The sequence below is a fragment of the Loxodonta africana genome, chromosome 11 (genome assembly GCF_030014295.1).
Source record: "Loxodonta africana isolate mLoxAfr1 chromosome 11, mLoxAfr1.hap2, whole genome shotgun sequence".
NCBI lineage: Eukaryota > Metazoa > Chordata > Mammalia > Proboscidea > Elephantidae > Loxodonta > Loxodonta africana.
In genome coordinates, this window is record NC_087352.1 from 80949105 (window position 1) to 80974068 (window position 24964).

The following is a 24964-nucleotide window of genomic DNA, read 5'->3' on the forward strand; positions in this document are numbered from 1 at the left end:
CCATAATCTGCAAAAATGTAAGTTAATGAGCTGGTTATATGTGGAATTAAACCTATAAAATATGCTTTTAAAAAAAAAATCAAAATAACTAAACTTGCTGTGTTTTGATTTCATAGATACACAAAATTATCTGATCCTGCCAATTGGCTAAAAATTGATCCTGTGAACGGGCAAATAACTACAATTGCTGTTTTGGACAGAGAATCCCCAAACGTGAAAAACAATATCTATAACGCGACTTTCCTCGCTTCTGACAATGGTACGTAATTAAGTAGTCACCATATCATCCTGCAACTCGTTAGAGAGAGAAGAGCCTCATCACTCATGCATCATCAGGAAATGAGGTTTTCTACGAAACTCAATTGTCTGGAAAACTGACCTTTATTACTCTAAGGCCTAATTTTCGTTTTCCGTTTCCAATGGGCTTTGTATTGTGTACTTCCCCGTCTTCAGTAATGAATGTTCTCAGTGTCCATATGCCTTCCGGGGTGACCTACCTAGTATCAAGATCACAACCTTAGTAATTTTAGTGCTCTGCCACACCTTCACACCCATTCCAGCCGTGTTAGTCCATCCTTCTTGGTCCCAGACCCGGTTTTTTGAGTTGTTCTTTTTACAACTCTTCCAGTCTATTTGCTACATCAGTGTGTCTGTCTCTAGCAATCTTTCTTTTTTAATTTTCTGCCTCTAGTCTGCCATGGGGTTTTTGTTGTTGTTAGGTGCCGTCCAGTCAGCTCCGACTCATAGTGACCGTGTGCACAACAGAACGAAACACTGCCCGGTCCTGAGCCATCCTTACAATCGTTGTTATGCTTGAGCCCATTGTTGTAGGCACTGTGTCAGTCCACCTCGTTGAGGGTGTTCCTCTTTTCCACTGACCCTGTACTCTGCCAAGCATGATTGTCCTTCCCCAGGGACTGATCCCTCCTGACAACATGTCCAAAGTATATAAGACGCAGTTCACCGTCCTTGTGTCTAAGGAGCATTCTGGCCGCACTTCTTCCAAGACAGATTTGTTCGTTCTTTTGGCAGTCCATGGTATATTCAATATTCTTCGCCAACACCACAATTCAAAGACTTCAATTCTTCTTCCTTATTCATTGTCCAGCTTTCACATGCATATGATGCGATTGAAAATACCATGGCTTGGGTCAGGCACACCTTAGTCTTCAAGGTGACATCTTTGCTCTTCAACATTTTAAAGAGGTCCCTTGCAGCAGATTTACCCAATTGATTTCTTGACTGCTGCCTCCATGGTTGTTGATTGTGGATCCAAGTAAAATGAAATCCTTGACAACTTCAACCTTTTCTCTGTTTATCATGATGTTGCTCATTGGTTCAGTTGTAAGGATTTTTGTTTTCTTTGTGTTGAGGTGCAATCCATGCTGAAGGCTGTGGTCTTTGATCTTTATTAGTTAAGTGCTTCAAGTCATCTTCACTTTCAGCAAGCAAAGTTGTGTCATCTGTGTAACGCAGGTTGTTAATGAGTTTTCCTCCAATCCTGACTCCCCATTCTCCTTCATATAGTCCAGCTTCTCTGATTATTTGCTCAGCATACAGACTGAATAGGTATGGTGAAAGAATACAACCCTGATGCACACCTTTCCTGACTTTAAACCAATCAGTATCCCCTTGTTCTGTCCATACGACTGCCTCTTGATCTATGTAAAGGTTCCTCCTGAGCACAATTAAGTGTTCTGGAATTCCAGTTCTTCGCAATGTTATCCATAATTTGTTATGATCCATACAGTCAAATGCCTTTGCATAGTCAATAAAACACAGGTAAACATCCTTCTGGTATTCTCTGCTTTCAGCCAGGATCCATGTGACATCAGCAATGATATCCCTGGTTCCATGTCCCCTTCTGAAACCAGCCTGAATTTCTGGCAGTTCCCTGTCAGTATACTGCTACAGCCATTTTTGAATGATCTTCAGCAAAATTTTGCTTGCGTGTGATGTTAATGATATTGTTCTATGATTTCCACATTCGGTTGGATCACCTTTGTTGGGAATAGGTATAAATATGGATCTCTTCAGTCAGTTGGCCAGGAAGCTGTCTTCCATATTTCTTGGCTTAGACGAGTGAGCACCTCCAGCGCTGCATCTGTTTGTTGAAACATCTCAATTGATATTCAATTCCTGGAGCCTTGTTTTTCGCCAATGCCTTCAGAGCAGCTTGGACTTCTTCCTTCTGTACCATGGGTTCCTGATCATACGCCACCTCTTGAAATGGTTGAATATCGACTAATTCTTTTTGGTATAATGACTCTGTGTATTCCTTCCATCTTCTTTTGATGCTTCCTGCGTCATTTAATATTTTCCCCATGGAACCCGTCGCTATTGCAACTCGAGGCTTGAATTTTTTTTTTCAGTTCTTTCAGCTTGAGAAACGCTGAGCGTGTTCTTTCCTTTTGGTTTTCCATCTCCAGCTCTTTGCACATTCCTACCATAGGGTAGGAAACTCTTAATTTTGCACATAAATTGGGATAATTAAATATGTGAGCTTTAGTGCATTGGTTTTGGAACATCTAATTTAGCACCATTTTGGTGTGTTTTTTTTTCTTCTTCTTCCTCTTTTTGTGTCTCTACTGGGTTCTAAATTGTTGAGATCAATAATAAGCAAGAACTATGGCTGCTAACCACAAGGTCAGCAGTTCAAATCCACCAGGTTCTCCTCGGAAACTCTATGGGGCAGTTCTACTCTGTCCTATAGGGTCACTATGAGTCGGAGTCGACTTGATGGCAGCTGGTTCAGTTTTTTGGTTAAGATAAAAATGAAAGAGCCCTGATGGTGAAAGAGTTAAAGCATGCTCGGCTGTTAACCAAAAGGTCAAAGGCTGGAACCCACTAGCCACTCTGCAGGAGAAAAGACCTGGTGATCTGCTCCCTTAGAGATTATAGCCTTGGAAACTCCATGGGGTTGTTCTCTGTCCTAGCAGGTGGCTATGAGTCAGAATCAACTCAGCAGCACCTAACTACAACAAGAAGATAAAAATGACTTACTTAAACTTGCAGGTGGACTTTTTTGGCTTTGTAAGCTCTTGGCATGACCTATATTTAAGAGTACAGGCTCTAGAGTTCTCTCTGACCACCTGGGTCCAGATTCCAGCTTTAGCACTTTCTAACTGCAGGATTGGTGACACATTTTTAAATGTTAGCTTCCTCTTTTTGCGAAATAAGGGTAATGGTAGCAGTACCTAATTCACAGGGTTTGGGGAAGACAAAGGTGCTTAAAGAGTGCCTGGCACAAACTACCAAAAAAACCAAACCCAGTGCCATCAAGCTGATTCCGACTCATAGCCACCCTATAGGACAGAGTAGAACTGCCACATAGAGTTTCCAGGGAGCGCCTGGTGGATTCGAACTGCCGACCCTTTCGATAGCAGCTGTAGCATTTAACCACTACGCCACCACGGTTTCTGGCACAAACTAAGCACTCATATATTTCATGAGTCACTTGAGGTCTGAGACAACATTTTATAGTGAACTGGGAAGGGATTTGGAGTTACTCAGACCACTCCTTAGTAACAGCTCCACCACTTACAAGAGAATATATGGCCATGAGCATTTGAAAGAGACTCAGGTTCCTCATCTGTTTAAACCTGCCCGGTAGGATTGCAATGACATAATGCATATAAAGCAACCTAATGCTTTTTCAAGCAGGTAGCTGGTTGGTCTATAAATATCATTACTCCTTGGTGTTCCTTCCCAAGGTGAGGGCTCTGGTTCTGTAGTACATATTTGAAGAGAATTACAATATTTCATAGCTGTGTTTGAAATTAAAAAAAAAAAAATTATATTCTTTAATGCACACATCTTGGTTCTCCAGCAAAATAGTAGGTCAGCAGGATCAGAAGCCCTGTGGTCTGCTTCTCTCACGTTCCCTGTAGTGCCTGGCGGAGCAAGGTGCACATAGGGCCCCGAGTGATGGACAGCGGGGGCGGGCAAGGTGCAGGACCACGTCCAGAGGGGTGCGCACGCGTTGTCTCTGGGCTCAGCTCCTGCAGAGCAGCAGTGGAGCTCAGGGTCACCCCAGGAAGAAAACCAGAAGTGGCCTTCTTCCTAAAACAGTCTTTCTGGATGCTGAGGCAACTAGGTTTTTCCAAGATGACACACTGATAAGGGAAAGAAGGCTGAAAGCTTTGAGAATTTCGCAGCAGTTGAAGCTTGTTTAGCATTGGTTTGTAATCGTTCTCCCTTTTAAGGAATTCCTCCTATGAGTGGAACCGGCACACTGCAGATCTATTTACTTGATATTAATGACAATGCCCCTCAAGTGTTACCTCAAGAGGCAGAGACTTGTGAAACTCCAGACCCCAATTCAATTAACATCACGGCCCTGGATTATGACATTGATCCAAATGCTGGACCATTTGCTTTTGATCTTCCTTTGTCTCCGGTGACTATTAAGAGAAATTGGACCATCACTCGGCTTAATGGTAAGAACAGGTTAATTATTTGAATATATGTGCAGTTGAGAGGTTTTGAAACCTGGTATGAAAAGTTAATTTTATGGGCTTTATAACCTTCTCATTAAATGTATTTTAAAATGTACTTAACGTTTAGATAAGATATTAAAAAGCCTTAAAGTTGACAAAGACCTTTACAATACAGCATAGTTATAATCTAATTTACGTATACTAAAGGAGCCCCGGAAGGAAATCCTGGTGGCGTAGTGGTTAAGTGCTATGGCAGCTAACCAAAAGGTTGGCAGTTTGAATCCACCCGGCAATCCTTGGAATCTCTATGGGGCAGTTCTGCTCTGTCCTATAGGGTCGCAATGAGTCGGGATCAACTCAATGGCGATGGGTTTTAAAGGAGTCCCTGAGTAGTGCACACAGTTAAACTGCTTTGCTGCTAACTGAAAGACTGGAGGTTTGAGTCCATCCAGAGGCACCTTGGAAGAAAGGCCTGGCGACCTACTTCTGAAAAATCAGCCATTGAAACCCCTGGGGAGTACAGTTCTCTGATACCCATGGGGTTGCCACGAGTCGAAATTGACTTGACAGCATTTGGTTACTGGTTTGGTGATTAGGTAGTAAATACACTCCAGAAAATACTGTGTGTTTTTCGTCATGTTGTCTGTTAACACCACACCATATTTTTCCTTTTTCATATAGGTGATTTTGCACAGCTTAATTTAAAGATAAAATTTCTTGAAGCTGGTATATATGAAGTCCCAATCATAATCACAGATTCGGGTAATCCTCCCAAGTCAAATATCTCCATCCTCCGTGTGAAGGTTTGCCAATGTGACTCCAACGGGGACTGCACAGATGTGGATAGGATCGTGGGTGCGGGGCTGGGCACCGGCGCCATCATCGCCATCCTTCTCTGTATCATCATCCTGCTCAGTAAGTGCTTCAACTGTCTCTTCTACAGAAAGGACGTTTGCTTCCTGGAGGTTTAGCCACGTATCTGTTGCTGTTGCAGGAGGGAGCGGAAAAGGAGAACTCAACGCTTAAGGGACACCGAGGTTCTTTGAAGGGTGCCAGAAAAAATTGGGAACAGATAGGGGTGATGGTTGAACAATATGCTGAGCACAATTAATGTCACTGAACTGTACGTGTGAAGATTACTGAAATGGCCAATGTTTTGTTACATAATCGATATCCACCACAATTATATTAGAAAAGTGATAGGTTGAGGATAAAAAAAAGTAAGCTACCAAACTCCTTTGACCTCTGAGCATTTTCTTACCAATATGTATGGGACAATGAAAACACATGTGAGCACTGTTTCAAGCACTTACATTTTTACAGCAAACCTACCTAGCCTACCACTTCCACCCCCCGTTACACATTTTTCCGATTGCTTGGAGAACTCTAGCAAACTCTTTTCATAGTCAAGTGTTAAGTTTCATAGTAAGGTGTTAAGCCCCAACTTTGAGCACTTTTCTAATGGTTTGAATATGAATTTATGGCACGGGGTGGATGATTTAAAAAAAATGAGTGTATTGCTTTCCTTCCCTTTCCTTCAAATAAAGCACGGTCAGCAGCCTGCTTTGGTCATGCAGGCATCAAGTATTTGTTTCTGAAGGGCTGTGTAATAGAGTGAGAGATTGTACTTGCCATAGAGTACATTTGATAATAGAAATGATTACATTGCTTGATAAATTATCTGTCTTTAGAGTAAGCGTGGATTAAGGAATTGCTCCTTTTTAAGATATTTTGCAATCTTTGGTTCAGTGGAATGCAAGACATTAACCACGGGAAAGTACTTTAGGAACTACTTCTAAGCATGAAGGTTAAAAGAATAGATTGTCTCGGCCCTGTGTTTTATTGTGGAATAGCAGCAGGATTTAGTTTATTGTGCAGTCATGCTATGCACCAATCACTTTCTTGAAAATGTTGGCCGTTTCTTTTATGTTTTCTCCATTTACAAGTGTTCTGGTAATTTAGAATTCTGTCTCTTTATTCTAAGCAATTACTATAGAAGCCTGAGCATTTTTTACTTCCTGTGTGGAGACTACTTTGGCTATAATTTGAAACCTGCATGCTGTACTAATAATCCACTTGCTAGATTCTGCCTTGGAACAATGGCAAATGAGATCATGTATCTGGCTTTAAAAAGAGGATATTTACTTTTATGGCCAATAATAAAAATGTGCTCAAATAGGAGTCATTAAATCTTTTGCTTCAGGATGTAAACGTATATCCCCAGATTTTAGACAGAATGTGTTCCTAGATGTGCATTTAGGGATATGTTTCCATTTCAGCTGAAATGTGGCATCCATGCCAAGCTTATAAAGAAAGATGTAGGTATGATGGATTACGGCATGAAGAAGTGATGATGGCGCTTGGAAGGAAAATGAATTGGTCCTGATTTTAACATCAACTCTTTGGAATGTTTATGGTACTAGACCTGGCACAAAAGCGTAAAGCACAAACGCCTAATGTTATTCCAGTGTTCAAACTAATCCTCTTGTCTTCTTACCTGAAACATGCACTTTGCTATGAACAAGAAGCAGCATAGTGCAGTGAAAAAACAATGGAGCCCAAAAACTCAGGATCCAATTCCTGATCCAGTTCCAATCTACCACCCTAGTCATTGTGGCAAGCACTTATCCATCTAGAAACATGATGTTCTACATGAGTTTGGGGACATAATGACTACTGATGAATAAAACAGAAATTAAATAATAAGTGACAGTTTAACTTACTGGTGTTTTATGTTTTTAGAATTATCAAGTACACCCTCTAGCAAGCCAATGGGAAAAAATAGAAAATTATCATACCCATTTGTAGATGATGAACCTGAGGACAAAGAACTTAGCCCATTGGAGGTGCAAGACACCAGGGAGTAGAGCTTAGTCTTCTCTAAACCCAGGATGTCTTCCCCAGCTTTGTCCTATATCTCTTAATGTGAGGCTGGAAATAGATAACGGAATGAAAACTGCATTACAAGCTATAGACCCACATAAGTATAAATTGTTAGTGAAACACTGTGACTAGATAGATCAGATTTTAAAAATTATAATACTATGTTTTGCTCTGTTTTTTACTATTTTCTTACCTAGTCCTGGTTTTGATGTTTGTGGTATGGATGAAACGCCGTGATAAAGAACGCCAGGCCAAACAACTTTTGATTGACCCAGAAGATGATGTGAGAGATAATATTTTAAAATATGATGAAGAAGGTGGAGGAGAAGAAGACCAGGTGAGAAATATTTTAAATCTTTAAAAGGAATTTTTATGATCAAGTAGTTTAAATGATGGGAAAAGTGTTAATAAACCCAGTAAGAAAATGGTATCAAGTTTCTTTCTCTTATCATCACATCATCAGACATTTGGTGAATTTTTTCCAATGTGCGCTGCACAGTCCTTGAAGTTGTTTTCCAGAGTGCCAAATGTCATTGCACACATTTTTCGAGAAAATCATCTACATTGTTTCAAAGACCCTAGCATTTAAACCAAATTCCAACTATATTTACATTAAAACGATAGATTTTTCTTTACAGTTTTTCTTCATTGGGTGTGAAAAATATAACTAGAAGTAGATGTTTGGATCTAGATATTTATATGGATGGTAGAAAAATCGCTAGACTACATTCCACAAATATTTAACAAGACAGTTCAGTATTCCAGACACTATTTTCGTCACCGGGGATACGGAGGGGGCACATCTTCCCCCAAGGATCTTATATTCTTGAGAAACATTTGAAGTTAGAGACAAAGTCTGGTTCGTCTTTGTATCCAGCATGTCCGTCATGACGCCTGGCTCATATAGTTGCTCAATAAATGTTGAAGTTCTGGTTATAAAATAATGTGAAATTCTGTATTGCTGTGTACATACGGAATGGCATTTTTGAGGATGAGAATGACCAGTAGATGGAAAACAAAATTCTTTATCTAATCAGAAGCTGTATTTCAGATATCATAAAAATAAGCTAATATTTATAAGGTCTGTACTACATACTAAGCATTCTGCTAAGGACTTTGAATGTTGCTATCTCCTTAATCTTCAACATTTGAAATATTAGTACTGTGAATAATCCCCACTTTGTGATAGAAAACAGACACTAGAAGACGATGGAGTCTATAGAATCATACAACTTAGGGAAGTGATAGTTGCAAGATTTAAATCCAGGTCCACCTGACATCACAGCCTAAACTTCAAACTACTCTGATATACTTCCTTGTGAAATAACCTGGACTATTTGAATGTAATCCTTGAGAAATCACTATGACGGGTATTTCTTGGATACATTTAATAGTTATGTTATTTCCACTTAATGCAAATTTCGTGTTTAGTAATCTGAAAAAGAACCCAGAATTCTTGGGCCTTGGATCATTGTCAGTAAATTTAAACACTGTGTCTTTTTTACATCTATATGTGGACACTAATGATAGGCCTGTTAACATGAATACAACCACATTTTCATGAAGATACTTTCTCTTTTTCTTCTTTAATCCTTTGAGGAAGTAATATATCACTGTTCGTTTTACAAAGTCCATTCATATCCATTATTGTGTTTAATCTTTGTGACAGCCCATTAGAGTTTTCCATGTGCAGAAAGTTCTGTGATTTGCTCACAGAGTATAACTGGCACAGCCGAGACTCAAGCCCACATCTTCTGATTCCAGGTTCAGTGCTGGTTGACAATACCTCAGCTTTCTCATTTAGAAGAGATGTGAGTTTAAAGTAGGTTGAAAACATGACTTTAGTGGGTAGAACTGTTTGAATAATAACTTATTAAAGTGGTTCTGTCAATATACCCCGGTGTTTCATGCTTACAGATGTCCTTGAATATTCAGTTTTATGTTTGGCTTAATCCTTGATTCATCTATCCTTTCACTTTCCTAGGCTGTGTTCAAGACCGACAAACATATATTGATCGTATTCTCTTATAAATCTCCTACTTTCAGTATTTCACTTTTCGTGTCATTGTGCATCATTTTCTAGGCTTTAACCTAAACCCAACTCAATGAAACCTCAGTAAAAAAAATGAGTAACAGGAATGCTGCATGCTGTATAAAATTGGAGGATGAGAGCTATCTTAGGGACTGGAACGGGGAGTTTGATCTGGATCTTTCTCCCTCCTCCCCACCAGTGTTTTTAGGAAGCTGTTTAACAAGGTTGTATTTGTCATAGTTGTTTTAAGGAAAGACTAATTCCTTTTATTATCCATGATAGGTTGGTGCTTGAGAACAAATGGTAAAACATCTATTGTAAGATTTATTAAATTGATCATCAAGTCTTCCATCTCTTCTTTTCCTGACCTCTGAAATTTTCTTTGCCCCAAGGTACACTCTTGGGCATAAATGTGTTGCTCCCTCCCCGCTTCCCAGTAACCCAAGGATTTTTCTGGAACTTTTTTTGGCTAATTTTTTTTTTTTTAATTTAGTACTGGTCTTCCTGTGGTGAAGGGAGCCTTGGTAGCACAGTGGTGAAGCACACCACTACAATCAAAAGGTTGGCAATTCAAACCCACCAGCGGCTCCATGGGAGAAGGATGAGCCAGTCTGCTTTTGTAAAGATTTCAGCCTTGGAAACCCTATGGGACAGTTCTGCTCTGTCCTGTAGGGTCACTATGAGTTGGAATTGACTTGAAGACAATGGATTTTGTTTTATGTTTTAGGGGTTTTTTTCCCCCCTATGGTGTCTTCCTGTAGCTTCTTGGCACTTTGATAGCATTTTAATCTAGATCAGGAACCTTTGCCCACCTCTAATCATCTGTTGTAATTTTCATGTGCAGTTCCCATTATAGAAAATTATGACAAAATTGCATATGAATTTTTTATTCATTCTAATTTTACCTCATAATAACTGGATAAAGTGTGCAGTGTAAGAATGCTACATAAAGGGTTGTATCACCTCTGCCTCTGAAGACATTATGAATCCATTCACTTTTCTCCATCACCAAGGCCACTACCTTAATTTAGGTCAATATCATTACCAATCTGCAGTAGCCTCTGTCTTTGTCATCTAGTGCTGCTATAACAGAAGTACCACAAGTAGATGGCTTTAACAAAGAGAAATTTATTTTCTCGCAGTCTAGTAGGCTACAAGTCCAAATTCAGGGCACCAGCTCCAGGGGAAGGTTTTCTGTCTGTCGGCTCAGAGGAAAGTCCTTGTCATCAGTCTTCCCTTGTTCTGAGAGCCTCTCTGTGGAGGAACGCTGGGTCCAAAGGACGTGCTCTGCTCCTGGTGCTCTTTCTTGGTGGTATGAGGTCCCTGTGTCTGTCTGCTCACTTTTCTCTTTTAGATCTCAAAAGAGATTGGCTTAAGACACTAATCTTTTAGACCTCATCAATATAACTGCCGCTAATACATCTTATTACATCATAGTGATAACATTTACAACACATAGGGAAATCACATCAGATAATAAAATGGTGGACAATCATACAAGGAAATCATGATCTAGCCAAGTTGGCGGATGTTTTTGGGAGACAGTGTTCAGTCCATGACAGCCTCCTAATGGGTGTCCTGTCTCTGGTTTAACACCCCCGTCTGCTCTTTGAATTTTTCAGATTTCAAACTTCTTCCTTAAGGCATAATAGCACTCGACCCCGCACCCACCGTTGGGGTACCACCATGGTACGCTAGGTAAAGTCTGTGGAAAAGAGTCAGTGGGTGGGTGCAGACTCCCTCAGGGTGACCATTCATCAGTTCTATCCACACGTGGCCACTAATGGGTCCTTCAAAGTTTGGATGATTTTTCCTTATGCTTTTAATGGCTGTCTGTGGAGCAGTTCTACTCTGTCCTATAGGGTCGGTATGAGTCGGAATCGACTCAACGGCACTGGGTTTTTTTTTTTTTAATGGCAGATTCTTTTCTTCCTCTTATTTTTCCTCCCGGGATAAGAACAGCTGTAGGTTTCTTTTTTCTTAGAAATTTTCTATACTTTTGTTCAGCTGGGTTTCATTATATTCTCAGGTGTCTTATGGTTTCAAAAAACTCGGATTTTGCAACTTACCTGATCTGACTTGTTCTTGGTGTTAGAGTGTGAACGATGGTCTCATGACTTCTCTGTACCCCAGCCAGAAGCAGAAGACTTCCTATAGGTTTTAGAGTGTAACTACCATTCATATAAACAAAGAATATTTCCAGCACCCTACAGTCCTTCCTTAGACAGTATCCCATCCACCAAAAGTAACTAGTCTTTTATATTTCCATCACCATAGATTGGTATTACTTGTTTTTAAATTTTATGTAAATAGTATCATACCATAGGTACTTTTGTGTCTAGCTTCCTTTATCCAACATTGTATCTGTGAGGTCCATTCATGGGGTGGATAGATGTAGTTCATTTTTGTCATAGCTGAATAATATTCCATTGTAAGAATTAAACACATTTATCTGTCCTGCTACACTTGGACAAGGGAGTTTATCCAGTTGGGTTATTATTAATAACTACTATGAACGTTCTTGTGCGTGTTTTGTGGTATGTGCTTGGGAGTTGAATTTCTAGGTCATAGAGTGTGCATATGTGAAGCTTTAGTATGATCATGCCAGGTTTCCATAGTGATAGTACCCATTTATTGCACCTCTCCTCCCGCCAATTGCCCCACATTCTTACTAGCACTTCTTGCGGTGGTGGTGATGGTTGTTTTCTTCAGTCTTTTAAATTTTACCTGCTCTGATGGTTTATATTTCACTTTGGTTTAGCTAAGATGTTCCTGTTGACTTATTTACCATTTTGATACATTCTTTCCTGAAATTTCTGTTCTATTTATCTGTTTTCCTATTGGGTCATCTGTCCTTTTTATTGATTTGTAGGAAGTTCTTATATATTATGGTATGAAGCCCTCATCAGATAAATATATGTCAAATACCTTCTCCAGATCTGTAACTTCTCTCTTTATTCTCTTAATGTATCTTATGATGAATAAAAGTTTTTAATTTTAATGAAGTTCAATTTTATTACTTTTTCCCGTTATTGTTAGTGTTTTTGTGTCTTATTTAAGAAAACTTTGAATACTTTAAGGTAATAAATCCCCCATCTCCCCAAAGTATCTTCGTATTATGTTCTAGAGGCTTTATTGTTTTACTTACCACAATTGGTCCAAATCCATCTGCAGTTGATTTCTCATTTGGTACAAGGTAAGGATCAGTGTTCTTTTGTTGTTGTTGTTGTTGTTGTTGTTGTTGTTCCTGTATAGGTATTCAGCCCTGTTTACTAAGAAGATAACCCTTTTCCGTTGTATTGTAGTGCTCCACTTGTCATACAGCAGGTGATTGTACATGTGTGGGTCTGTGAGTCTGTTTCCCGACTCTCTATTACATATTATTTATGCTATTTGTTTATTCTTGGGCCAGTACTATACTGTTGTAATTACTGTGACATTCTACTGTGTCTTGATACCTGAAAGGGTAAATATTTACTCCTATTGTATTCTTCAAGAATTTTGTCACAGTTTTTGGTGAATTTTATCTTTTATTGTATTTTTTTCTTAAGAAAAAGAAACCATTTATTTAATGGTCTTATTTTCTAAGTGAATTTAATTGAAGTGCTTCTCTGGTTTGTTAAAAGATGCTAATTGCTTTAAATGTTAAAATATTGGTGAGAAGTTCGGTTTTGTGAAATTCTCTTTTCCATAATGCACACATGGCTTCCTGTTAGAAGTCCTGTCACTTAGTGTGTGTTAAATCGTTCTAGCAGTGGGATATGATTCATACTTTATTAGCTTTTTGCTAATATTCTCTCTTTACAACAATAGGTCTTGGAAATGGGATTGGTGCCATGTTACATTCTAGACAAGTTTTAGTCAATTTTTATTATGTATAACTTTTATTACAAAGCATGTGTATTATATCAAGATGTGGGTAGGGTTTTTACAACAATAAAAAAAAAGATATGGGTAGGGATTGTGCTACAGCAAGTGGACATGGCTTGTGATAGTCAATCGCCTGGATAGTCTTGAAGAGCCGTAAGTCTTCAAAGGACTGGGTAGGTCTCAGAGGTCAGTTGAGGTATTTGGTAGATGCCAGATAATGAGTGTGGTTACAGGTAAAGGCCAACCAGTTCTGCAGCAGCAGTGGTGAGGTCCGTAGTGCCTGTCCCAAAGCTAGCTTGGCCAAGATCATATTCCCCCTGCCAGGAATTCTTACCAGGAGCTAACTGATTAGAAAGAACAAAGCAAAGCTGTCCTTTGCAAGGGTAGTGCTTATCTTTCTTGCTATTGATTAACAACTCTCTCTGTTTAGTTTTTGTGCCAAGATAGAGATTGCTGATTTCTTTAACAAAATAAGTGAGAAAGGCCTTAAAAGAAAAAAGAAGGAAAACAAAAACAAACAAACCAAAAAAACCTCTATGTCTTTTTTTCCCTTGTCTTTATATATGGTCAGACTTTTATTAGTGCTTGTGGATATTCTACTCCGGTTTTGGTTATCGGAAAAGGAGGCTGGGCTCGTAGTTGAAACGTACCCGTGAGGGGTTTCCGTCAGGAGCGTTATCTCCTCACAGTGCTGTTGGCTGTTGTACAAATGCATTCGGTTATTATGTCCACTCTTCAGAGGGTGAGCTGCCTTCTTTATCTGCTCACTGCCATAACGGCAGGGCTTTTGGTGGTTATCAAGTCATGTTTAATTACCTTCATTAGTAAATGTCCTTCAGTGCCTTTTTGGCCAGTAGGGCTGGCTGCAGATACTGTATCACCTTTAATGTTCTTTCATCTACCTTCTTCCATATCAGCATTGCTAATAGAATCAGAGAGAACGTACAACAGCTGATAGCTCATTTTACCCTGAAACTATCCTCTTACAGCCCCAGGATAGGAAACAGAAGCTGTTAGCTTCCTGCTCTCTAAAGCTTAAACTTAATAATGATTGTTCTTATATTAAACAAACATTTATCCAATATGAAGTATGCTCCTAGTACTCACTGGTGCTCACTTTAGCAACCTTTATCTAAATCACTCCATATTATGTGGCTTCTTCCTATGTAATACCAAAATCTATCGTTTGGTGTTCCCTATGTGTTAGGCCTCCAACTCATGAGTACTCCTTTCACATCGGAACAAATGCTGCTGTGTCCTGTGCCATCCCCATGATCCACTGTAGATCTGACCTTGGGATCTGTAGGGTTTTCACTGGCTGACTTTCAGAAGTACATCACTAGGCCTTTCTTTCTAGCCCATTTCATCTGGAAGCTCCTCTGACACCTGTTCAGCATCATAGCAACATGAAAACCTCCAATGACAGACAGGTGGTGGATGGTGGGTATGCATGAGGTGCCTTAGACAGGAGTCAACCAGTATCTCTTGCACCTAAGGCAAGAATTCTAACCACAAGTAGAATTCTGCCACTGAACCACATCGAGGGCAGCTAACAACAACAATGTATTAGGCACTGTACTAAGTGCTTTATATGCATTGCTTCGTTGGACCCTCAGAACAGTACAACAAAGTCAGCATACACTGTTAGAAAGTAGGGAAAAAAGTGGGGATTAAACCAAGGTCAGCCTGAGTCCCAAAAAGACCTCTTTACCTTTATCCCATACTATTCTTGGCAAAGGTCCTGTTCACCCAGAATTAAAACAATTCATTTAGGGCGTCATTTGAATTCATCAGAAGAAGGCTATAACCCATCCTTGAAGTACGCTGTAGGACATCCAGCAGTTTTCTCTGCTCCTAAAATTTGACTTTGAAAATTTGCCATTCACAAAATCAGCTGCGGCAGTATATCAACAGGGAACTGCTAGAAATTCAAGCGGGATTCCGAAGAGGACGTGGAAACGGGGGTATCGTTGTTGATGTCACATGGATCCTGGTTGAAAGCAGAGGATACCAGAAGGATGTTTACCTGTGTTTTATTGACTATGCAAAGGCATTCCACTGTGTGAATCATAACAAATTATGGATATGTTTCCAAAGAATGGGAACCCCAGAGCACTTAATTGTGCTCATAAGGAACCTGTACATAGATCAAGAAGCGGTTGTTCCAGAGGCAGCTGTTCGAACAGAGCAAGGGGATGCTGCGTGGTTTAAAGTCAGGAAAGGTATGCATCAGGGTTGTATCCTTTCACCATACCTATTCAATCTGTATGCTGAGAAAATAATTGAACAAGCTGGACTGTATGAAGAAGAACGGGGGGCATCAGGATTGGAGGAAGACTCATTAACAACTTGCTTTATGTAAATGATACAATCTTGCTTGTTGAAATTGAAGAGGACTTGAAGCACTTACTGATGAAGATCAGAGACCACAGCATTTAGTGTGGATTACACCTCAACATAAAACAGAAATCCTCATAACTCATAAAAATCCTCATAATAAACAACATCATGATAAACGGGCAAAAGATTGAAGTTGTCAAGGATTTCATTTTACTTGGATCCACAATCAATACCCATGGAAGCAGCAGTCAAGAAATCTGAAGATGGACTGCATTGGGCAAATCTGCAAAAGACCTCTTTAAAGTGTTAAAAAGCAAAGATGTCACCTTCAAGACTGAGGTGCACCTGACCCAAGCCATGGTGTTTTCAGTCGCCTCATATGCAGGCAAAAGCTGAATGATGAATAAGTAAGGAAGACCGAAGAAGAATTGACACCTTTGAATTGTGATGTCAGCAAAGAATATTGAGTATACCATGGACTGCCAGAAGAATGAACAAATCTGTCTTGGAAGAAGTACAACCAAAATGCTCCTTAGAAGCAAGGATGGCAACATTACATCTCACCTAATTTGGATATGTTATCAGGAGGGATCAGTCCCTGGAGGAAGATATCGTGTTAGGTAAAGTAGAGGGTCAGCAAAAAGAGGAAGCCCCTCAACAAGATGGATTGACACACTGGCTGCAACAATGGGCTCAAGCATAGCAACGATTGTGAGGATGTTGCAGGACCGGGCAGTGTTTTGTTCTGTTGTACGTAGGGTTGCTATGAGTCAGAACCAATTCAACAGCACCTAACAACAACAAAGCTTTGGACTGTTGTAGAAACTCTTGATCTATAAATAAGCACTGCTGTTCATCTTGAGGAAGCCCTGGTGGCGTACTGGTTAAGTGCTACACCTGCTAACCAAAAGATCAGCAGTTCAAATCTACCAGGTGCTCCTTAGAGACTCTATGTGACAGTTCTATTCTGTCCTATAGTGTCTCTGTGAGTTGGAATTGACTTGACAGCAATGGGTGGTGGTGTGGTGGTGGTTTGTCTTGAGGATTCCACAAATGACAGTCAATAGACACTGGAATGCTTTGGGTCATGGGTGGTTCAAAGGAACAATACCAGCTTTAAAGGAGTAGAGCTCATTGTCTCCACAGGTAGAGTTAACTGAAAGATTAAAGCTGGTTAGAGATTAAGTCATGGTGGAAATCTGAGTGGCCACATCAAGTGCGCACATCAGTTTTCTCTTGATCACTCTTGGATTTTTGGCCCTCACTATCTACAGTATTGCAGATCTACCTTTCCATGCTCACTACTATTGAACATGGCTTCACAGTTGGTCAGATTTTCTTCTCTCAGTCTCTTCAGACAAGCCCCAGCACCTTTTGGGCTCACCAAGCCCTGTAGGTTTTACATTCCAGGATTGAGTGGAGTATAACTGAATTCCCAAATTTGGTTTCATAATCTTAGAGATTTGCTGAAGGCCAGATTCTGTTACATCAGAGATAGTTCTGAAATCTCAAAGCAAGCACTTCATACCATCCCTGATGGTTTGGGGGATATGTCTGAAAGCTTCATTCTGTGTGACTTCAAAACGCAGTTCATACGCTGGGGGCCGGTGGGCGAGATAGGGCCGCTGGTATATTTTATTGAAGTTGCAGCACTTAAAAATTGAGATAATTTACATTAAATTTGGATTGCTCGCTCTTAGAGGAGAAAGGAAAAAAAAAAAAAAGGAAGACCTAAAGACGTTGAGCCTGCATTCTGACAGGATATCCTTTGTTGGAAACTGAGTAGAGGTGGCTCAAGTAAGGCCAGCACGTTCCAGTAATTTTTTTCTTTATTTTGAAACCAGGCCAACTTTATTGATTGATGCTATCAGCATATTCCCTAGACTTATTTTTATATACCCTGGTTAATAATAATAATAAGCAGTAATAATTATTAGTAGGCCTTGGATTAACAAAATCAGATTTCTTTGAGGAGGAGGTACTGTAGCGTTCTGAAACCATGGAATAGTTTTCGGTCGTACTGGTTTAAGAAAAAATTAAGTGGGTTAGGCACAAACACAAATATAGGCTAGCTGCTGTAAGACTAGCCACCATAACATATTCTAAAATTTCAGTGACCTAAACCTAGTTGAATTTCGTTTTTTGTGTACTTAACAGTAACAGGGTTTTAGGTAATGGCTGTTTGGAATGGAGGTCTGCTCTACTCCACACAGTTGTTCAGGATCCTGGAGTGCCAGTGGCTCTCCTGTCATCCACGTGTGGCTTCCAAGGTCACTCTAGCCTACATACATGCTATCACTAGAAGGAGGAAGGGCTTGGACGATGATTTATGGGAGATTTTATGCACCATGCCTAGAATTGGCACACGCCTCTTCCATTCCCAATTCATTTGGAAATATAGATTAGCAGTATGCCTAGAAAGGAGAGTAAATGGGTTCAGTGATCAACCAGAAGACTCTACCCAACATGGGTTAGGAACCCCAGTGTTAGAGAGTCTTTTCCGAGGTTCCTTGAGAACAGTTTTTAACCTGGCCACAGTAGGTTCCTGTATCACGGGCATCTTTCTGACCCATCTAGATGTGCCAGAAGGAAGTGGGTCTCCAGACATGGAAGAGACAGAGTAGGTGCAGCAGGTCATTAAAATGGGACACTGTATGGACATGAGAAACAGCATATATGGCTCACCAAAACCAGGGACGGAAGCTTTCCTTTTTCTGGAGAAAGGGTCCAGTACTTTCTGGGATACTAAAGTCTTCGTGATCAGGGCCCATGATGAAAGAAGTTACAATAGGACTTTCTTTTAGTGGCCCAGGTTTCCAGAACCCAAAAGATTCAGATGTAATTAGTCTGAGTGACAACTGGCATTTAAAAAAAAAAAAAAAATCATTTTCTATGTGACGGGTGGAAATTTGTCTCAGTGTTTGGGAAGACAAGACCCCAGAATATCCGTGACACAGAAAGCACACTCAGCGGTGTTCATGCTGGAGCTGGGGTGAGAACCCCCAGTTCCTGGGATGAACCCGGGATTGGAGAGTTGATGACTTAGTTTCTCCTGCTCTTGCCCTTCCACTCTGCATTTTAAACTTCATGGGATTATACCATCTGTACCTTCGTGCCCATACTGTGCTGCTTCTCCATCCCTTGGCTTAGCCCACAGCCCCCGCCTCCCTGATTCTACTTAGCCAACAGGATTTGTTTCAAGACTTCTTGTCCTGGGGTCCGAGGCTGAATCAATTGTCCCTCCTGTGTATTCCCACAGCATCTTGGGTCTACCTCTATTTGAGTTTCCTGTCCAGCTCTGGTCCTAGCTTTCAGCTCTGTAAGGGCAGGGACTTGGCATATTCATTTTTTTATTCTAATATCTAGGACAGTTGGCACCCAACAGACCTTCCAGAATGTTTGCTGAACTGCTTTGGGCCCTCTTTCTGAATCCCAACCTTAGTTTCTAACTTTGCCTACAGGTATTGGAGCCTAATTATTGGACCCCAAATAATTTCACTTTCACTTTTTGAGACTTCCAGTGCCTTCAAGAAATGATGGTAGCATTTCTAAATGTTGTGTACTTGTTCTGTGTCAGGCACCGTGCTACGTTCTCAGCTTGCATGTGTCATATAACCCTTCCCAAGATCCTGTGCAGTAGACACTGCTATTAGCCCAGTTTCTCAAACCCAAATTGGTGTGATTCTAGAGTACAAGCTCTTGTGCATGGTTCTGGAGGTCAGATGATGTTTTATTTATTGTTGCTGGTCAGTAACAGGCAGGTGTTATTGATTACAATCAGCAAGGCTGGGCACTCACCCACAGATTATTAGACAACTGTTTGTCATCTGGCTATAGAACAGGCAAAGCGTAAGACCCAATTAATTGGTCAAGCATGGCTTGCAAAATTGAGCACATTTTGACCCTGACAAAGTTAGAATCTGGAGAAGCAATCTAAGCAGCCAAGATATTTTTTAAAAAGTCTTAAGTATGCAATCTGGATAACAGGAACTAAACTCCAGGCAGGATGCCTAGACAGAGAGGGAAGGCACGACCAAGCCAGATACTGTCCTAAATCATGGGATCTCTTTAGCCAGGAACACTCTCTGTATTTCTTGCTAATCTTAGGAACCAACTTCAGTGTGAATAACCAAGCCCAACCATCTGACTCAAGGGGAGAAAGAAGCTGGATGATAATCGTGGTATATTTGAGTCTGAAACAATTGTTTTACAAAATTGTCCTGTTTTATAAGCAAATGAACAGATGGCTGAATCTGGACAAAACTATGGAGGCCACTTTCAACATTTTTGCTTTTGGCTAAGGCACTCTGTTAATGGTGTTCCCAAGTTATTCATGTGTTTACACTCACCTGCAAATTATAGTGTATGTTAGTTATTGGAAGAGTGACACTGGTTTTGTTGAAGTTTCACCAGGAGTTGGTTTAGCACATTTTCATTCTCTTTTTACATGTTGTTCTCAAAATATTTATGGCCAGATGATACACATCGGTAGACATATAGCCAACACGGATTCCGAACTGGTCAGCACCCACGCCCTACTGGTGCTAAAATATTTTGAATGAGCACATAATTTGCATGTGACTATTCTTGTTATTCCTCTTACTTCATGCAAATGAACACAATTTATCTTATGTAACTCCTTTAATATCCATTCTTCCTGACTATAAAGTTTAACACATTTAATTATAGAGGAATGGAATATTATCAATATCCCAAAAATAACAGTGAATGCCAACTATGTGTTAGCACTATAAAGGGGGAAGAAAAAAGTTAAGACAGTAAATGCCATAGGCCAAAGTTTGACCATTTGGCCAACCCCACCCATTGACTGTATAAATAAAGTTTTATTGGGACACGTCCCTGCCTATTGTCTGTGTAACATCTGTAGCAGCTTTTGTACTGCAGCCTCAGAGTTGAGACATCATTACAGAGACTCTGTATCCCACAAAGTCTAAAATATTTACTGTCTGGCCTTTACAGAAAAAGTTTGTCAACTACTGCTGTAAACATAATTCATTAATAAAATTCTTGTTAGTTTTTTTTTGCTAATCAGTAGACTGAATAACCTTAAGGTTAGCACAGGAAATGTGTATAATCTGCCCAAAGTCACACGGCTAAAATATGATGGAGCCAAGCATTGAATCAAGGCTCTGTAGTTTCAGAACCCATCTTTTTTAATCACAGTATTATGCTCTTTACTGTATTTAGTTTATCTGTAATAAATGTACCCTAAAACAAAGAATATATGTCTTTAGGAAATTCCAGAACCATGTGGCACATACTAGGAAAAGATTTTGATGTTCTGTCATCATTGTCCCAACCGTGGTCGTGTTTTTATTGCCTATTTATAGATTTCCTCCAAGGTAGAATCGTAGGTCATGTTAAAATAGAATGACTTTGATCTTTGTCAGAGCAGTGACATTTTTATTTTTTGTAAAGAGAAGTTGGAGCGTAGGGTAAGAATGTGGACCTGAAGATGCATCTAGATAGCTGCATTTTTTGTCTCCCAGGACAGACAATGCCTGAGAGAGTTAAGATTTGTGTTAATGTTTGTAGGGCTCTAACTTGCACTGCAAAAAAGATAGGAAATTATAACTATTAAGAGAAAAAGTTCGTATTTTAGGAGAAAAATCATCTTTTTGAAGCCCTGTTACTCTGCTAGATCCTAATGGCTCAGTGCCTGGCATCCCCACTTCTTCCGCCAACACCTCCTTCACAGCTACTCACTCCTTCACTTCCCATATATTTGGTAATAATTTGGGTGTTATGTTCAATTTTCAGGATTTTTAAACATGGCCTTTTTAAAAGACATTCGACTCAAAGCACTGTGAGGTTAGTAACAGTCTCTGACCCAGAAGACTCAGGAAGGTTTTTTGTTGAATCAAATTTAACTGAAGAGTATTTGCTGCATTTGTCCGAAAGAATATGCCATACATGGTACAATGGGAAATAAGTTGTGATAAAGCTTCAGCATTCCCAGTCTCTGAAACAAAACCATTATTTTTACCAAAGAATGAACCTTCAGGTCATGCATAATTCTGAAACAGGTAGTAGCATTTTATCAGAAGCTGTGACAGGGTAGCATTGCCACTAAACCACAGAAGCAGAAACAATGAATGTGTTCCCTCTTAGGAGAAATTTGGCTATTACCTCATGAGAAGTGGAAAGCTAGCTATTTGGTGAAATTAAAATGTACAGTATGTGACAGTAGAGAACAGAGGCTGTTTATCTGTATATTTTAAGTTCCCAAATTATTTTATCTCTAGTAGGGCTATGATTCAAATTAGAAAAGCTTTTAGCACATCTTTTGTTTTGGGGGGCTTCAGTAATCCAAAGAATCTACTTAGCTTTCCACATCACTCCACCTGTGTAGATAGTTACCCTCATAACTGTATTTCCTGAGGAAGAAAATCAGATCGTAATGTGATTTACATAAAGTTTGCAAGGGTATTTAACTTACTTGTCAGCAGTTGTATGGTAATGTGTTGACACCTTATCACTATTTTATTCAGTTATTTTAATGCCAGGAGCTATAGAGGGTAAGATAATGATGTTGTTCTATTCCACCCCCTTTTCCTTTTTGTGCTTGTCTGAAGAGTTTCTTGCCTATGCCCGTCAGCTTTTATCCAGATACTTTTTTTTTTTCCTTCAGAATTTTGTCCATTTGCTTTCATGCTTGTGTTCTTATTTCTCTCAGTTGCTCCCTTTTTAAACATTAAAAATGTTTACCTTATCTAGCAAGTGACTTTAAAATTCCCACATATATAAGGTAAACATTTTTAATGTTTTAAAAGGGAGCAATTGAGAGAAATAAGAACACAAACATGAAAGTAAAGGGACAAAATTCTGAAGGAAAAAACAAAAGTAAAAGGGAAAATGTCCCCCTTAACAAGCCTAAGACATAGCAAAACTCACCAGTATCTTCTATCACGGGTTCTAACCAGTGGAGGCTGGTAAAGGACCATGAACTTTGAGTACCCCAGTGTGACTCACCCTTGCTGGCCTTCATTGAAGACTCCTTCTTGGCCAAAAATTTAAAACACTCTGCACATGGACCCATTCCATCCTGTCCAGAGTGCTGGATCTCGACACTTGATTAGCATAACCACCTTGAACTCCCCCTCCTAGCACCCTTGACATTTTCCCCCTCAGCAAACTATTTTGTGAATTTCTTCACTGGCATGGGGCAAAAAGACTCAGCCTTTTGTTTCTGGTAAAATCTCCCTTTATTCCTTTGCCACTGCTTATCTAAGTCAGAGCTAGAGTAATTAATAGAATGGGAAAATAGTACCCACTTAGAAGGATTTTTGCTAGAATTTTATGAGATACCACAGGGGAAAGTACCTAATGTAGTTCTGACAGATAATGGAAAGCAGGTAAACGTTGATTTCCTTCTTTCACGCCCTCAGAGCTAAAACCACATCTGGCACCCAGTAAACAAACAAACAAAAAAAAGATAACTGCCGTTAAATTGATTCTGACTCATAGTGACCCTATAGGACAGAACAGCATAACCTGACCCTACTAATGCCAGTAAATTCCATTAATCCTTAAACTAGCCTCAACTAGATTTGGCCTACCCTGCATGGACAGAAGGGCCCGCTGTGACTGCTAATTGACCTCAACAGAGGATGCAGTAACAGGAGGAACGAATCAGAAGGAAAACCATCACCTGACTGTATTCCGAAGCAAAGGTCCGACAAGAACCACATTACCTCCTGTTTCCTGGCTACCTTCTAGAATTTTCCCTCTCCAGTATGCCTGCGTGGCCACAATCTTGCTACCCACATCACATATAAACCCTGCTTACGTAGCTTGGGGAGCCAGATCTGAGGAGCTTCCTCCTGTCTCCTTGCTCTGTGCATTGGAGTAAAGTTACTTTCTCTTTCTCAAAGACCCGTGTCCAGATGATTGGCCAGTCTGAGCACGCCAGACGAAGACCCACCTTCCCAGGTTCGGTAACAGTAGAACTGCCTCATAGGGTTTCTAAGAAGCGGCTGGTGGATTCAAACTGCTAGCTTTTTGGTTAGCAGCCAAGCTCTTAACCACTACACCACCAGAGGTGCCCCTTAAATACCTGGGGAACTATAAATGAATGTTTTCGTGGCTCCCTGAAAGGGATAGACTGCATAATTCTGTAGATTCTACCTGCAGTGTAGCTTTCTACTATTTTTACCTGGGATTCCAGAACTTCAGTTTCTACTGATGCAGCATTTTGTTTTATTTTATTTTATCTTATTTTGTTTTATTTCAGTGTAACCAAATGCCCTAAGGTAGTTCCTGCTATCATTTTCTGAACCGATTTATAAATCATTGCCAGTCAGTGAAATTCAACAAGAAAAGCTAGAACCAGAGCTTTAGCTGCTGACTTACCTTCAGACCCACTCTCCCAGAATTGTATCACCCTGAAGACATTTTAAATTATAGACACAAAATTTTTTAAGTTAATACTCTAAAAAGCCTAATTCCACACCTACTTCTAATGGTCATTGCTAAGTAACACATATCCAGACATTAGTTAAAACAAAATTTTTTTTCAGCCTTCCTTTGAAAGTTAAATTACTTTAGGAAATTTACACTGTAAAGGTTGACAAACATAAGAGAATTTTCAGATCTACTTTTTATCAAAAGAATTTTAGAAACCAAATAAAGATTCCCTGCTGGATTGTTCCTTTATGATCTACAGAAATAAAGCCATGAACCCACTGACTTTGAGAATGTTTTTAGTCTCTGTAATTCTCTTTCTAATTCTCATTCTACATATTGTAATTTGTGTGTTTAAGTAGAGCATTATGGGATTTTAAATATGTATAATTTAGGAGGTTCACATAGGCTGAGCACTTATCAAAAGGCCTAAAATTGGACCCTCAGATTAGGACCCCTGTCATATAACACAGATGGAGGTCAACAGGAAAGCCAGTCCCTGGAACCCAAGGACATGTTCACTCTGCCCCCCAGCCACCAGATTCAGATTTTTATAGCCCATGCTTAGAATAGACGAGGGGAAACCAACACAGAGACACTCTAAGCAGTGTTTTGTGACCCAGATTCTAGCTTTCTGTAAGTCAGGAGATGTCTGCCTCTTTTTAGATACCAGCATAACTGATGACTATGACACATTATCAGTCTGAGGGACTTAACATTGCAGTGGTTCTCAGTGATGAGCCTGGGGGCCTTCCCCTAGACCTGTCTCCCAGTTGTCAATTACTGCTATCGAGTATAATGTGATCAACTCACCTCTCCTTGAATTGGTGACTCTTTTGAACACCTGGCATGCATATCATAAAAAAGTGGAGAATATATTCAATACTTTGTTTAATTAGCACATTCTATGGGCCTGACTCATTGATGGTGGAGAAGACTGAGCAAGACTAAAGACGTTTTAAGACTGTTGCTCTTA

The 24964-nt window shown here is 39.9% G+C and overlaps 1 protein-coding gene across 1 annotated transcript in view; it reads left to right on the forward strand.

Moving 5' to 3' along the window:
- Window positions 1-24964, forward strand: part of CDH2 (cadherin 2) — a 245046-nt gene that overhangs the window by 201730 nt on the left and 18352 nt on the right. The window contains exons 11-14 of the mRNA XM_010586797.2: window positions 117-259; window positions 4206-4439; window positions 5121-5354; window positions 7520-7659. Of these exons, the coding sequence (XP_010585099.2) occupies window positions 117-259; window positions 4206-4439; window positions 5121-5354; window positions 7520-7659 (751 nt within the window). The remainder of the gene's footprint in view (window positions 1-116; window positions 260-4205; window positions 4440-5120; window positions 5355-7519; window positions 7660-24964) is intronic.